General features: G+C 37.7%; 1 protein-coding gene across 1 annotated transcript; it reads right to left on the bottom strand.

Moving 5' to 3' along the window:
• Nucleotides 1-1,119: 1,119 nt before the first annotated feature.
• On the bottom strand, nucleotides 1,120-1,801 carry LOC142173381 (uncharacterized). Its single transcript, XM_075238960.1, has 2 exons — nucleotides 1,796-1,801; nucleotides 1,120-1,485 (listed from the first exon to the last, which is right to left on the bottom strand). The coding sequence occupies exons 1-2, from the start codon at nucleotides 1,799-1,801 to the stop codon at nucleotides 1,120-1,122; spliced, it is 372 nt and encodes a 123-aa protein (XP_075095061.1).
• Nucleotides 1,802-16,233: the final 14,432 nt, after the last annotated feature.

The raw sequence follows: 16,233 nt of genomic DNA on the forward strand, positions 1-16,233 counted from the left end.
AGTTTCTGGGAAAGGTTGTTTTGTTTTTTGGTTACCCCTATCTTGTTTTGGGGTTTTAATGATAAACTAATACCTATGTTTCCCCAAGGTTTAATATATGTTTCGGTTGTTTTTACCGTTTATTTTGCTCTTTGATATTTGAGCCTTTTCTTTGCACTTAAAAACGCTTAAACTATCTGTGACTTTAATAAACACGGATATTCATAAAAGAGGACCCTTTTATATTAACGACATTGATGAAGATGACGTCTCATCTTCATATTGGTATAAATATATGAAAGACGAAGTAAACATGAAAAAGAAATAATTTGAGGAAGTTTTATGCTTTGAACTTTCAAATTTCATACATCATTTTTCATTTATGCATATAACACTTTGTACAATATTTATGCATACAACACTTTCATAACTGCTTTCTTTGTAACATATTTTTGAAATTCAAAATCGGGTCTATTATCCCGTGATTAATTTTTGGCCTAAAACTCGTAACTCATGTCTCTTTTTGCAAGCTTAGCCTTTCCAAGTTTTCTTCAAAGTTTCAGGCTTCTATATGTGTAGTCCCCCTAGTGTTGGATCTTTGAAGTATAAAATCTCGAGCAATGGATTATCCTTGCTTATGATCCATTTCTTGAAAAGGAAAATACAAACGAGACTCGGAGACATATGTTTAGATGATGTCTGCATAACCCCTTTTTCCATCAGATAGGTTGTAGCCTAGACCAAAAATTTATTTATTATTCCGCGCGTCTTTCGGGTCTAATATCATCATTTGTCACGGGCTAGCTTTTTGCCTATCATCTAAAATTATTAGTATAATTCAAAAGAGCAAAATAAATTTGTAATTGAGTGATACCCGCCCGTGGGTACTTTCTTCATCTAAAAGTAATACTTTTTCAGATAAACATCATTCCAATTTGATCATAGTATCTTGCCATGCATGGTTTCCAACTCATATGCTCCCTTTCCAGCGATGTCTCGAATCCTATAGGGGACTTTCCAATTTGGACTCAATTTTCCTGCATTAGCTACTTTTGTTGATTGAAACACCGTTTTGAGCATGAAGTCCCCAATCTTGAAGTATCTCAGATTAGCTTTCCTGTTGTAGTATCACTCAATCATTTATTTCTGAGTCGCCATTCTTATTAGTGCTGCTTCTCTCCTTTCTTCCAGTAAATCCAAATTCATTCGCATCTCTTCCTCATTTGATTCCTCGGTTGCTTGTGTATACCTTGTACTTGGTTCACCTATCTCAATTGGAATTAAGGCTTCAACACCATAGACAAGTGAAAACAGAGTCTCTCTTATGCCTATTTTTGCTGTCGTTCGATAAGCCCATAAAACTCCTGGTAGCACTTCGGGCCATTTGCCTTTTGACTCTTCTAATCTCGTCTTTAAATTATTAATAATAACTTTGTTTGTTGACTCAACTTTCCCATTGACCACAGGGTGGTAAGGTGAAGACGTTATCCATTTAATCTGCCAACTCTGAAAAATTCTGTGATTTTATTGCAGTTCTAGATTGGTATATGATATCATACTCACTGAGTCCTATCACCCATTTAGCTAACCTACCGGATAGTTTTTGTTTATGCAATATATTCCTTAGAGGAAAAGCAGTTACTACAGAGATAGGATGGCATTAAAAATAAGGTCTCAACTTTCTAGATGCCATAATTAATGTTAAAGTAAGTTTTTCTAAGTGAGGATATCGTGTTTCAGCATCCAGCAAAGATTTGCTAACATAATAAATTGGAGATTTTTTACCTCTATCTTCTCGCACTAATACCGCACTTACCGCCATTTCTGATACGGCAAGAGAAATGAGTAGCCTTTCTCCATCCTTCGGTTTAGCCAGTAGGGATGGATTTGACAAATATGATTTTAGATTTTTGAGAGCTTGTTGGCATTTGTCAGTCCACTAAAATTGGTTTTGCTTTTTCAATACTGAAAAAGAATTTAAAACCTTTCTCTGAAAATTTGGAAATAAATCTTCCCATAGACGCTATCCTCCCTATTAACCTCTGCATCTCTTTTTTGCTCGTGAGTATGTTAGGTATCTCCTCAATGGATTTGATCTGTGCAGGATTCACTTCAATGCTCCTGTTAGAAATAAGAAAGCCTAAAATCTTACCTGAAGCCACGCCAAAAGCACATTTTTCTGGATTTAGCTTCATATTGTATTTGCGGAGAATTTCGAAAGTGCTTGAAAGGTGTTGAAAATGATCCCCTGCTTGCGTTGACTTGACTAACATATCGTCAATGTAGACTTTCATAGTCTTTCCCAGGTGTTCTTGAAATATTTTAGCCACCGATCTTTGATACGTGACCCCAACGTTTTTTAAACAAAAGGGCATGACTTTGTAACAATAAGTACCCATGTCTGTAATAAATGAAATTTTTTTTTCATCTAGGGGATCCATATTTATTTGATTATAACCTAAATATGCATCTAAAAAACTTAACAGCTCATGACCTGCGGTAGAATCAATTAATTGATCTATATGCGGTAAAGAAAATGAATCTTTTGGACAAGCTTTATTTAGATCAGTATAATCTACGCAAACCCGCCATTTTCCATTCTTTTTTGGAACTACCACAATATTAGCTAACCAGTTTGGATACTTTACCTCTCGTATTGATCCGATTTTTAAAAGTTTTTGTACCTCATCCTCAATCACTTGATATTTGAAGGACCCTTGCTTCCTTTTCTTTTGCTTGACCGGGGGTACAATGGATCTTCATTCAGTTTGTGGGTCATCACCTCCGGTGGTATACCTTTCATATCTGAATGTGACCAAGCAAAGCAATCTATGTTAGCTTCTAAAAATTTAACTAATTTACCTTTCATTTCCGGGCTCAATTTTGCTCCGATGTAAACTTTTCTGTCTGGCCAGTGCTTGAATAGTATGATAGCCTCGAGTTCTTTAATCGTTGTTTTGATGTTTTCATTCTCTTCTGGTTCTTGAATAACATCGGGTCTTGAATCTACATCCGTCTGTCCTGAAACGCTTTCAGTTGAGGTTTGTATTATTATATCCTCCACTGAATTCTGTAGTTGCTATTTCTCATTTGTAACATCATTTGATGTGCTTGAATCCGCCACTGAATTGATACTTCTAGAAGCCTGCTGATCTCCACGGATTTGTCGAATCCCCCATTGCAAAGGAAACTTAATAACTTGATATAATGTAGATGGTACAACGTCCATATCATTAATCCATGGCCTTCTAAGAATCATATTATAAGCCATGCCAGTGTCCATCACCTGAAATTTCGTATCCTGGATATCTCCTTCTGCAAATGTGGTAAGCACTATTTCCCCTTTTATGATAACACTTGAATTATCAAATCCAGACAAAGATCGTGCTTTTGGTACCACCTTGTCGTCAACTTGCATTTCATTCACCACCCTTAGAAGAATAATATTTACGAAGCTACCTGGATCAATTAAAACTCGTTTTACATTAGTATCATGTACAAGTAAAGATATTACCAGCGCATAATTGTGAGGAATTAACAAGCCATCCGCACCTACATCATCAAACTGTCACGACCCAAAATCCCAACCTGTCATGATGACGCCTATCTCGATACTAGGCAAGCCGACAATCTCAATAAATCACAATTTCTTTTAAGTTTGAAAATATAATATTTAAATATAATACAAAATCTCACAAATACTGATACGAACACTCCCCAAAACCTGGTGTCACTGAGTACATGAGCATTTAATATGGATACAAATCAAAACAAAATGGTCTATAATAGTCTAAGACCAAATACAATAAACAAGGAGATAGGGAAGGAGAGACAAGGTCTGTGAAATACGGCAACTACCTCTGAATCTCCGAAAAATTAACGGTGAGAGAAAATCAACATCCGCTATGACCAGAAGTACCTGGATCTGCACACGAAGTACAAGGTGTAGTATGAGTACAACCAACTCAGCAAGTAATAATGGTAAATAAGGAATTGAAGATAGTGACGAGCTACACGGTTATAGTTCATTTTCAGTAATTCCAACAGAGAATAGACATGCTTTCATATCCAGCAGTTTAAGTCAAATCAATTTATACAGTTCAAGTTCATGTAATCCGGATGTAAAATCTTTTAAAGAATTTCACAACAATGACAAATAGCAGCTAAGTACAACAACAAATGAAAAGTAAGTACAACCTCTCAGGAAACAGTCACTCATCTCGTCACGACAGCTCAACCACTCGGCTCTCACCCCTCAGCACTCACACTCAATGGGTACCTGCGATCACTGGGGGTGTACAGACTCCTGAGGGGCTCTTACAACCCAAGCTCTATAATCTAGCACGACCAACTCACGTGTTGCACGGACAACTCACGTGCCATAGTATCAATATCTGGATCTGCACGGCCAACTCACGTGCTGCACGGACAACTCACGTGCTATAGTATCAATATCTGGATCCGCACGGCCAACTCACGTGCTATAATATCCCGAACGGACAACTCACGTGCTATAATATAATATCTCACAATCAGGCCCTCGGCCTCACTCAGTCATAAATCTCTCCAGTCTCTCGAGCTCTCAATAATGATGAAGTCAGCCCAAACAATAATGATATGATGCATCAATAATGAACAATAGAGACTGAGATAAAATAAATAAGTAAACTGTGATCGAGTACCAAACAACAATTTAGTAGATAATTCAACATGTACACGACCTCTGTAGGTCCCAGCGGTACCAACATATAGCCTAAACATGGTTTCTAACATGTCTTATAGTCAAATGTCCACAACACATAGAGAGCATATAACTAACAACAAGTTATTCAACTTTACAGTTTCACGGGACGGACCAAGTCACAATCCCCTCGGTGCACGCCCACACGCCTGTTACCTAGCATATCCGTCACCTCCAAAATAATCTCATGATACAAAAATCCAGGGTTTCATACCCTCAGGACCAGATTTAAAATTATTACTTACATCAAGTCGTGAAATTCTTATTCTGCAATGTCCTTTCCTCGTGAACTGGCCTCCAAATGCCTCGAATCAAGCCATAAATAATTCATTTCAGTCAATAAAATTCATTGGAATTAATTCCATAAGAAAATGCTATTTTTTCATAAAAAATCCGAATTTTAGCTGAAAAATTACCTATGGGGCCCACGTCTCGGAACCCGACAAAAGTTACAAAATCCGGAAGCTCATTCAACCACGAGTCTAACCATACCAATTTTACCAAAATCCGACCCAAATCGACCCTCAAATCTTCAATTTATACCAAGAGGGTTTTCAAACTTTTCCAACTTAATTCACCAATTAAATGATAAAAACAACCATGGATTCGGGTAATTTAACCAATATTGAGTTAAGAACACTTACCTCATTATTTTCCTTGAAAAACTCCCGAAAATTACCTCTTCCCGAGCTCCAATCCATTAAAAACTGAAAATGGGACGAAGTCCCATTTTTAGAACTTAAACTCTCTGCCCAGACATTTGCTCTACGCGATCGCGAACATTCCCACACAATCGCGAAGAACTATTTTTAATCGCCCAAATTTAACTCTACGCGATCGCGATGCGCAATGTCACAAACCTACGCGATTGCGGACCTAACCACACGATTGCAAAGCACAAATGCGTGATTTCCATTTCTGCCACATTTCCTCTATGCGAACGCGACCTTCTTCGCGCGTTCGCGAACAACAAACTCACATAGCTACACGATCGCGTCTCGCTTCACGCGATCGCGAAGCACAAAATATCACTGCCTCAAATTAACCTTACGCGAATGCAGATATCCCCACGCGATCACGTACAACAAAAACCTCCACTGACCAACTAAGCCTACGCGATCGCAGATACATTCACGCGATCGCGTAGAAGGAAAACATCATCAGATATCAGAAAATTCCAGTAGCTGTTCAAGTCCAAACGTTTGATCCGTTAACCCTCCAAATCTCACCCGAACCCCTCGGGACCTCAACCAAATATACCAACAAGTTCTAAAATATCATACAAACTTAATCGAACCCTCAAATCACCTCAAACAACGCTAAAACCATGAATTACACCCCAATTCCGGATTCCGACCCCGTTATCAAAAGGTCAACCCCCCGATCAAACTTCCCAAAAATTAAACTTTCGGCATTTCAAGCCTAATTCTTCTACCGACCTCCAAATAATTTTTCGGACACGCTCTTAAGCCAAAAATTACCATACAGAGCTGTTAGAATTATCAGAATTTAAATCCGAGGTCTTTTACATATAGGTCCACATCCGGTCAATTTTTCTAACTTAAAATTTTAATTATGAGACTAAGTGTCTCATTTCATTCCGAATTTCTTCTTGGCCCGAACCAACTAACCCGATAAGTCATAAATCAATTATAAGGCATAAATTGAGAAGTAAATGGGGTAACATGGCTGTAATACTCAAAATGACCGGTCGGGTCGTTACACAAATGTTATATTGTCTTCATCCAAAACATGGCGAACTCGCTTTCCATGAGTAATCGTGACTTTCGACGTCTTTTTGCAGCTGTATAGGTCACACCATTGAATTTTGACGTCTGTTCTCTTTGGAGACGAATGTTTTGGTGGCTCTTGTCTATTCTTCATATTGTATTGCTTGCCTTTCTCACTGAACAAGTCAGTTAAATAACCCTGCTTTAATAAATGCTCAACTTCACCTTGTAATAATCTACAATCTGCTGTTTTATGGCCATGATCGTTGTGAAACTCACACCAGGAATCTGGATTTCTTTTGCTCGGGTTTGATCTCATTTTTTTAGGCCACCGTACCTTATCTCCCATATTTCTTAAAATAGCCACCAACTTAGAAGTGCTGACATTGAAACTCTAATCTCCAATCCTTGCATCTGTGTCAGAATCACTGCCTCACGTATCTCTTCCTTTTCTGAACCTGGATGATGAACCCGCATCTTTGTGCCTTGATCTAGGGTCAGACCGTATGTTTTCCTGTTTAGACCATGAATCCCATCCCGCAGGTCCCATGTAAGGTTCGTACCTGTTTTTCCCGGACCTTTTTCAGATTCTGAACGTCTCAAACTTGTTCTTTCATTGACCCTTAACTGTGTAACCTTGTCTTCTTCTATCCGCAGCTTTGTGCTGTATTTGTTGTACACATCATTCCATGTTGTAGCAGAAAATTCTCGCAAACTTTCCTTAAGTCTTCTCGTGTCTTCTAAACTTTTTTTATTTAAATTGTTTGCGAACGCCATAGCTGCCCAATTATCATGTACTTGTGGTAGCATCATCCTTTCACTTTGAAATCTATCCACAAATTCCCTGAGTAACTCTGTATCTCCTTGTTTTACCTTAAAAATATCTTCCATCCCTTTTTCAACCTTCTGAGCTCTCGAATGTGCTTTTATGAATAAATCTTCAAGCTCAGCAAAAGAATTAATAGAGTTTTCAGGTAAAAGAGAATACCATGTTAATGCCCCTTTCGTGAGTGTTTCTCCTAATTTTTTTGACCAAAACTGATTCAATTTCCTACTTGGTCAAATCATTGCCCTTTACGCCAGTTGTAAACGCAGTTATATGATCTCGTGAGTAGGTTGTCCCATCATATTTTGGAATATCAGGTATTTTAAACTTTTTAAGAATTGGCAAAGGAGCCGCACTCGGCTTCTAAGGTTACTGTGAATACTTATATCAACACATTTTATTACAGAAGGTACGCCTGGTATTCTGCTCTTTCAACTGTTTCTGCAAAGTTAGTACCAAACTTCGTAAATCTGAGTTATTATGTATACGTGACCTCCAGTCACGGGATTCATTAAGAACTCTTCCACTTCCAGAATTATCGAGCTTCGAGCGTGGGTTTTCTAAAGTCACTGTATTGGCTGGTGGAGGGGTATGCAGCGTGTTAGGCAACCCCCTAACAAAGGAATGAAGAGCATTATTCACCTGTTCTGCAATCAACTTCTTTAGAACGTCTTGTTCTATGGTTTGTTCATCACCTTGTTGATCATTAGCGTGTGACGTGGATCTCTCAGGTGTTCCTCCTCGGGACTGACAAGGGGATTCTGTTGGAGAGTGATGTGGCGGTGTTTCCTCTTAAAGGTTCAGTTGGTTATTGTCGTTACCAGTTGGCATAATTTAGTTGTGAGAAAGAAGGATTTGGAAAGTAAAGAGATTATCAGATTTCCGGTAACGGGACCAATTTGTTTAACTAAAAAATAGAATCTTTGGTCAAAGCTTATATTTAGAAGAAATCGGGCTACTGATAATCAAATAATACCTTACTTCCTCAATAATCCGCTTGAAAATAAAGAAAAATAGCAATGTGAATTAGTTAAAAAAAGAGATAAGGAATGAAATGATAATCTATCCCTCAAATTATGTAGAAGGGTTTTTTGAAGCAATAAAATGTAAGTATATTTTAATAGTGCTCAGAACTTGTCCTTATAAGTGAGATTCTATATCCTTATATAGGAGTATCCAATTATAATGTTTCCCCCTATTTATGACGAATTCATTATGGGCATTAATGGTATTAATTGCTCGTTATGGTTGATAATCATAACTGACACATTCGTAACTGTAAAGGCCTTGTAACGACTCCGATTCACTTTCCTTATTTACTGTTGGTTCATGAATCTTCCTTCTTTTTGGTCTTGATTCATTCCGCTTGTGCCTCTTCAACAACTGTTTAGGCTCGGTCATTTGTTCTTTACTGTTTCGTGGGTGTTTACTCCGCATCTTTCTTACACCATTAATTTTATTAATGGAATACGCCAGTTGTCACTTCACCATTATTCCACATATCATGCTTTGTCATCTCAGTAAGGTTCCACGTGTGACACCTTTTTTCCACCAATACAATAAGGTGAGATAAGATGTGTGATTAATTTATATTGTGTTTGGTAAGAGGTACAAATATATCCTGGGATAAATTTATACCGACAACCAATCACGGTATAAGTGTAATTCTAGACTTAATCTAGGCTATCCCATCTTATTCTACCTTATCTCATCAAACTTGAGATTATTTTATCCCACCTCCCATATGGTATACACAGGATTATAATCTCGAGAGAATTTAGTCCGCGCACCAAACGACCCCTAAAGGTTAGTTCTACAGTATGGTAGTTAGACCAATTATGTTGTATGGGGCAGAGTACTGGCCAGTCAAGAATTCCCATACCTAGAAGATAAGATGCTGAGATTGAGCATACCAGGTTGGATAAGATTAGAAATGAAGATGCCGGGTAAAGGTGGGTGTGGCCTCCGTGGAGGACAAGATGCGGGAAGTGAGGCTTAGATGCTTCGGGCATGTGAAGAGGAGAAGCTCGGATGGCCAGTAAGGAGAGGTGTGAGTAGTTGGCTTTGGTGGGTATGAGAAGAGGTAGAGAGAGGCCAAAGAAAAATTGGGGAGAGGCAATCAGGCAGGACATGACGCGACTTTAACTTACCAAGGACATGGCCCTTGATAAGAGAGTGGAGGTTGCGAATTAGGATAGAATTAAGGTTAGTAGGTAGTCGAGCATATTTAGGATCCATACCATTACGGTTAGTCTGGTAGTGTTTTCATGTTCTTAAATTGCTAATTTTACATGTTTTCCTATTACCTTTCACGTCGATTTCTTAGTATCTTGCTGTGGTTGATGCTTGTTGCTACTACTTTATTCCATCTATTTTGTGCCTTATAGTGTGCTGTTTTGATCTTTCTTGTTACTGATATTGCTTATTTCTATTATTTCTTTTCATTTTTCTTGAGCCGAGGATCTATTGGAAATAGCTTCTCTACCCATCCAAGGTAGGGGTAATATTTGCATACATACCACCATCCCCAGACCCTATTTGTGAGACTTCACTGCTCTGTTATTTTTGTTATTGTTATTGTTGTTGTTATTGTTATCCTTTAATAATGCGAATAGTCCAAACTTGCACCTCGACTTCTCGAAATAGTTCAAATTTCACCATTATGTATCCCTGCCACTGTTTCTTTTCCCTCTTAATGAATCGCCATGATAATAATTGATTTTTTCCATTCTCAAAACCACCGCATGAAGACCAATGCTACTTCATCACTACTCCCCCCCATGACATACATTCACAGAAAGAACACAAAAAAATTCACGTAAGAACCACCCCGTTCAGACACTAATCTCTCACATAAATTTATCTTTACCACTTTCTCTGTAGGTGTGCTCATGTGACGGATAATTACGCTTAACGATTCGATTTATTGGTTATCAGATTATAAATGTAGTAATCTGCTAGTCATTTTATAAGACAACATGCGAATTGGTATCGAATTAACGATTATCCGGCGATTTATTTGCTAAACTAAATAAATTTTTTTTAACCCTAATCTTGTGTATACCAAATGACCAAACTGCATAGTTCACTGGCTTTTATCATTTTAACTTACCATTCATAATCCTCAGTCCATTACTCAATGAAGACTTGTCATGGAGTACACAAAATAATATTTGGAACAAATTTTTGAATACTCTTAATAAAAATATGAGCACGGGCAGATTCAAATTGAGAGAACATTTGATTAGAGATTTAGGACTTAGGAGAGATGAGTGATGACTGGTCGACTTCTCACTTTCTGTTGCGGACTGAATTCAATTGAGAATTAGAAATTAGGAATTTAGCCATTTAGGGTTTCAATAGTACTTTATATACATAGGAGTAAAAGTATAAATATAAAAATTTTTAACGGGTTAATGGTTTATCCGATAAGAAAATTGAGTAATCTGCCCCAAAACCGTTAAGCCGTTAATTATAAAATCTCAATCCGTTCACCATTCATTACTCTAATAACCCGATACCAATAAACCAATAAGCCAATAAGCTATCGGTTCGATTGGATTAACAGCTACAGTTCGGTTTCGAACAACCCTAATACTGATTTCTCAGTAACCATTTTATGTTTTCCAAAAGACCACTGAGCCTCAACCGTTATAACCCCACCCTTAACTGCCACAATATTGGTGCATATGATTTATGAGCTGAATTCTGTGTTGAGTTTCTCTTAATTAGTATTAGGAGGTCAATTTGGTGCTAGCATCGCTATTGGTGATATCACAAGGACTAGTATAAAGTTGTGTCAATAGAGTTATGACAGAGGCGAGAAGTTAACTTGTTGGTGTAATAAATCACTGTTGAGTTCCATCAACATAATTTAAGAGTTTGAATGTTGAAGAAGACAATGGTCCCAACTATTAATGAAAATTAAATCATGACCTTTCGTATAATTTAAATGCAAATTTGATCAGTTTCCATTTTTAAAACTATCAGTCGAAACTCTACATTGTTAATTCGACATCAATCGTGTAATGGTATAAAATCCCATTAATACATATATCATGCACTAAACTAAAGATACATTGTAATATAATAGTATAATGCATAAAAAGACCTAATGCAAAAATTTGAGGGAAAAAATCTTCTTCTTTGTGCTGATGATATTATAGTCCTACACAAGCTCTTATTCTCAGCACCTTGTTTGGTTTACTTGCCTCTAAATTTTCTATCATGCACCTTGGTGATCTTAAATTAATCTGCTAAGATGGACGTTGCTTGCAGGACAATTTTTTCATGAGAAAGTAACATTTTAGTATTTGATATGGCAATCATTTTTCAAGAAAAAATATTTTCCATCAAAAGAGGGAAAATGACTTCCCTTACTTACATGCAAAAGTCATTTTCGTTATAACTATCTTAACTTTTAACTTCATATTACTTGCTTTAACTAACACTTTGACATTATTTTTTATTTTTAATTAAATTCTTTAAAACACTATCCGATTTGCTAATTTATTATTAATATTCATATAAAGTTTTTTTTAAAAGATACTTTTCACTTGCCAATCAAACACGGAAAAATATTTTTGTCGCACTTGCGACTGCTACACGATGCACAAAGGCTCGTGCAAACCAACGTTCATACTTAAACCGTATAACATAAAATCTGGGCCAACGAGGCCTTCAAGCAACCATTTACACGACCACAACTAGCTGTGGAAAAGACCTTAGCATTGATATATTTACATTACACATTCACATTCACATATACATCCATTGCCATCTGGGTTACCATCATCTTTTACTCATACCGACCACTACTTTAGTTTGCAAGCCTCTAAGAGCATCAAAATATAATACATGTACACAACTTGGTCGGGACAGGGCCCCACAGTACCCAAAATGATTAGAACATATGCTTAAGTGCCTATCAACTTTTGAACAGGTACTCCGGAGAAATGGAGAGCGACAACTAATAGCTGGAACATGCACCTACTGGGGTGGGGCGTCATCGGGCCTATATGTACCTGTGGGCAGGAACACAATGCCCAAAAATGAAGGGCGTCCGTACGAGAAATGTACTGTGTATGTAAGACTACGGAAACATGTAAAATCAATGGTAGAACGTAAGAGATAAGGGTACTTGATTTTAACCTGATTACCGAAGATAAGCCACCGTGGGCATAAAGTAAAGAAACCATAAACTTAGAATTTTACAAACTTTATGAAGGGTTACTCCACTCATGGGGATTGTGAACTAATTACAATACAATGTTAGTTAGCTCTTCTTTGGAGCATATCACATCATATCGTATCCCGCCTCATAGAGGACTCTGTAAGGTTTATTTCTTTCATCACATCGTACCCGACCTCATGAGATCTCAGTTGTACCCGGCCACATAAGGACTAGGTACTGTGTTACCCGGTCGTAATAGGCTCGGTAAAAAATGTACCCGGCCATCATAAGGCTCGGTAGTATCGTACCCGGCCATGTGGAGCTCGCTAAAACAAAACTGATTAGTGGTTGCACAATAGGTGCCGAACCCGACCGACTATAGCACGGCTCGGTAGAGTAAAATAGATACATATATATATATATATATATATATATATATATATATATATATATATATATATATATATATATATATATATATATATATATATATATATATATATATATATATATATATATATATATATATATATATATATATATATATATATATATAAAAAAAATATAACAATTTTAAACTCAGAATGAATCATACACTCCGACCGTAGGATACCAATTGGGAATATTATAGACTTTAAAATAAATGTTACCGGTAAGAATAACTAAGAACAGAACAACGTCATAGAGGGAATTAGAAATAGAACTACTAATGCTTACTATGCAGAAGTCGTTTAAAGGGAGGGAGAGACTCATACCAACTCACGCCAAGAAAGAAAGATGTCTTACATACCTTGTTGAAGAACTAGCTACACCTCTAGGACGATTAACTCCGTCTCCAACGAATTTTCCAGAATCGATACAACAAGATAATAAATATTTCAGTGATGCTTCCAAGCCCTCACGCTAGATCCTAGATTTAGATTCGCCTTCGACTTTGCCTTAAATTGCTTGGAAATTCTAATGGGATGTTGGGAGCATTTGGAAGAACTAACATTGATGATACCTTCTAGAATTGAAGAGAAAGAGTGTTGCACTGCATTTTTATATCACACAAAATCTAGGAAACTCCACCGCTGCGACATGCAAAACGGGTCGCCCCGCCCCTTTTTCAGCACTCGGTAACAGCTATCAGAAGTTTTAATGAAATGTGTAGCCATCTTCTGCCCTCAAACGCGCCACCGACTGATTGGTCGCGCTATAAGCCGCACTTTTCCATATTTGTTTAGGTATGGGGTGTAATATCATTCTCCCTTGGAACATTTATCCTCGAATGTTGAATCGTAGTTACTTCTTGCAAACTTCTTTAGTCTTCTAGAATTGCGCCCACCATGGTGGTCTTATTGTTGTATCCTTCATCACAGAACAAGTGTGGGTACCTGAATTTCAAATTTTCTTCAGCTTCCCATGTAATTTCTTCTACACTGTTGTTCCTCCTATGTACTTTAATAAAAGCTACCTCTTTGGTTCACAGCTTGTGTACTTGACAATCGAAGATGGCCACTGAAATTTCTTTGTAAGATAGGTCCTTGGTGACTTGAATGTATTCAATATGGGTAATGCATTATGGATTACTTAAGCACTTTCGAAGCATAGAAACATGGAATATCGGATGCATTGCTTCCAGTTCCGGGGGGCAGTTCAAGCTTATAAGACACTTTGACCAACTTTCTGAATATTTTGATATGGCCCAATATACAGGAGGCTAAGTTTTCCCCTTTCTCCAAATCTCATCACGCATTTCATAGGCGATACCTTTAAGAACACCCAGTCTACGACATCAAACTCCAATTTTTGACACCGGTTTTCAGAGTAAGATTTTTGCTTGCTCTGAGCGGTCAATAATCGATCTCAAATTATTTTCATCTTTTCTACAACATGTTGAACCAACTCAGGACCTAATAACTTTGTTTCACCAAACGCGAACCAGCTGATAGGAGATCTACACTTTCACCTATATAAGGCCTCATAGGTGCCATCTGAATGCTAGCATGATAGCTATTGTTGTAAGAAAACTCGATGAGTGGTAATTGATCCTCCCAATTTCCTTTAAAACCTAGAACGCAAGCTTGTAACATATCCTCGAGCATTTTAATAGTGCGCTCAGCTTGGCCATCTATTTATAAATGGAAAGGTGTACTAAGGTTGATCCTTGTACCCAGAACACTTGCTTCTTTTGGAAGGGAATGCCGTTTCTTATCTTTTCCAAGGTCGGGTCATCAAATTGTCATGCCTTTACTTCCATCACTAATGAGGACTCGACGATGTTTCGAGCTCTTCCGTCATTGGTATCGAGCAATCACGCACTTAAACTAGCCAACTAGTGCAAGTCTTTAGTCATCTCTAACTTATGCTTTTCCACATGTCGTAGACTGCACATGGATTTCCGACTTATGGCATCAGCCACAACGTTTACCTTCCGGAGGTGGTATAGAATATCCACATCATAGTCCTTTAATAATTCGAGCCACCTCCATTGCCTCAAATTCAACTCTTTTTGCTTGAATATGTATTGAAAGCTCTTGTGGTCAGTGAATACATCGATATGAACTACATACAGATAATGACGCCATATTTTTAAGGCAAATATCATAGCTGCTAGCTCTAAGTCATGAGTTTGGTAATTCTGCTGGTGTCTCCTCAACTGCCTTGAAGCATGCTATAACTCTATCGTGTTGCATCAGTATGATTCCCAAACCTACTCTGGAGACATCATAATATATGACATAGCCTCCAGGTCCTTCAGGAAGAGTTAAGACTGGTGCCGAAGTTGAATTGTATTTTAATTCTTGAAAACTCTTCTCACAAACATCAGTCTATTGGAATTTTGCTGCCTTATGCGTCAAGTTTGTCAAAGGAGCAACTATGGATGATAAATTCCCCATAAATTTTCGATAATAGCCCACTAGGACCAAGAAGTTGCGTACTCAGGTAGGAGTTGTGGGCCTTGGCCAGCTCTTAACTGCTTCAACCTTTTGACTATCGACCCTGATACTTTCATCTGATACATGCCAAAGAAAAGCCACCGAGTTCAGCCAGAACTCTGGTGGTAGGCTATAATCTCGTATTTTAGTCACTTATTGCACTCTAATTTACTGCACTTTACTTGTATTTGAACTTTAATTGATAGTGTTTTGCATTTATTGTGTGTTTTATGCCTTGTAGGAATGATTTCGAGCTATGTAGATGTTATGGAATGAATTTGAGTGATTTGGAGCTTTGAAGTCGGAGTAAAAGCCCAAGGGATTAAGCCGAGATCGTGTTCGGGGGCCGAGGACCAAGTCTGTATGTCAAAACACAAGAAAAATCCGTACTCTAAAAAAACCTCACTGCCGCGGCGCGTGGGGCACCACAGCTGTAAGGATCTCTGCTGCCTGTCAGAACCAACTCTCTAGATTTTCCCACTAATGTCCCGCATGGCACGTCGCCCCATGCGGCGCGCATGTGCAATGTTTACAGAGTTATTTTCCTATTTCGGCTAGGAGAATGTGATTTCGTCTGGGCCCGACCCTACTTGGTATAAATACATAGAAAAATATTTTTTTCTGGACTTTTGACATACTTTAGACCTAAGGAAGCCAAGGAGGAGTTGGAGGAGAAAAAACACAAGGATTTCATCATTCCTTCCTCACTCAAGACCCGAGTTTGGATTGAATTTATGTTTTCCTATACTTTAATTATATTTGTGATGAATTTCTCCATGATTATGGAGTAGTTCCCTTTAGGGTTTGATGGATTTTGTGTATTGATGATTGTTTGTGGATTATAACTCTAGTTTTATGTATTG

Source organism: Nicotiana tabacum, chromosome 19, assembly GCF_000715075.1.
Source record: "Nicotiana tabacum cultivar K326 chromosome 19, ASM71507v2, whole genome shotgun sequence".
NCBI classification, from domain to species: Eukaryota; Viridiplantae; Streptophyta; class Magnoliopsida; order Solanales; family Solanaceae; genus Nicotiana; species Nicotiana tabacum.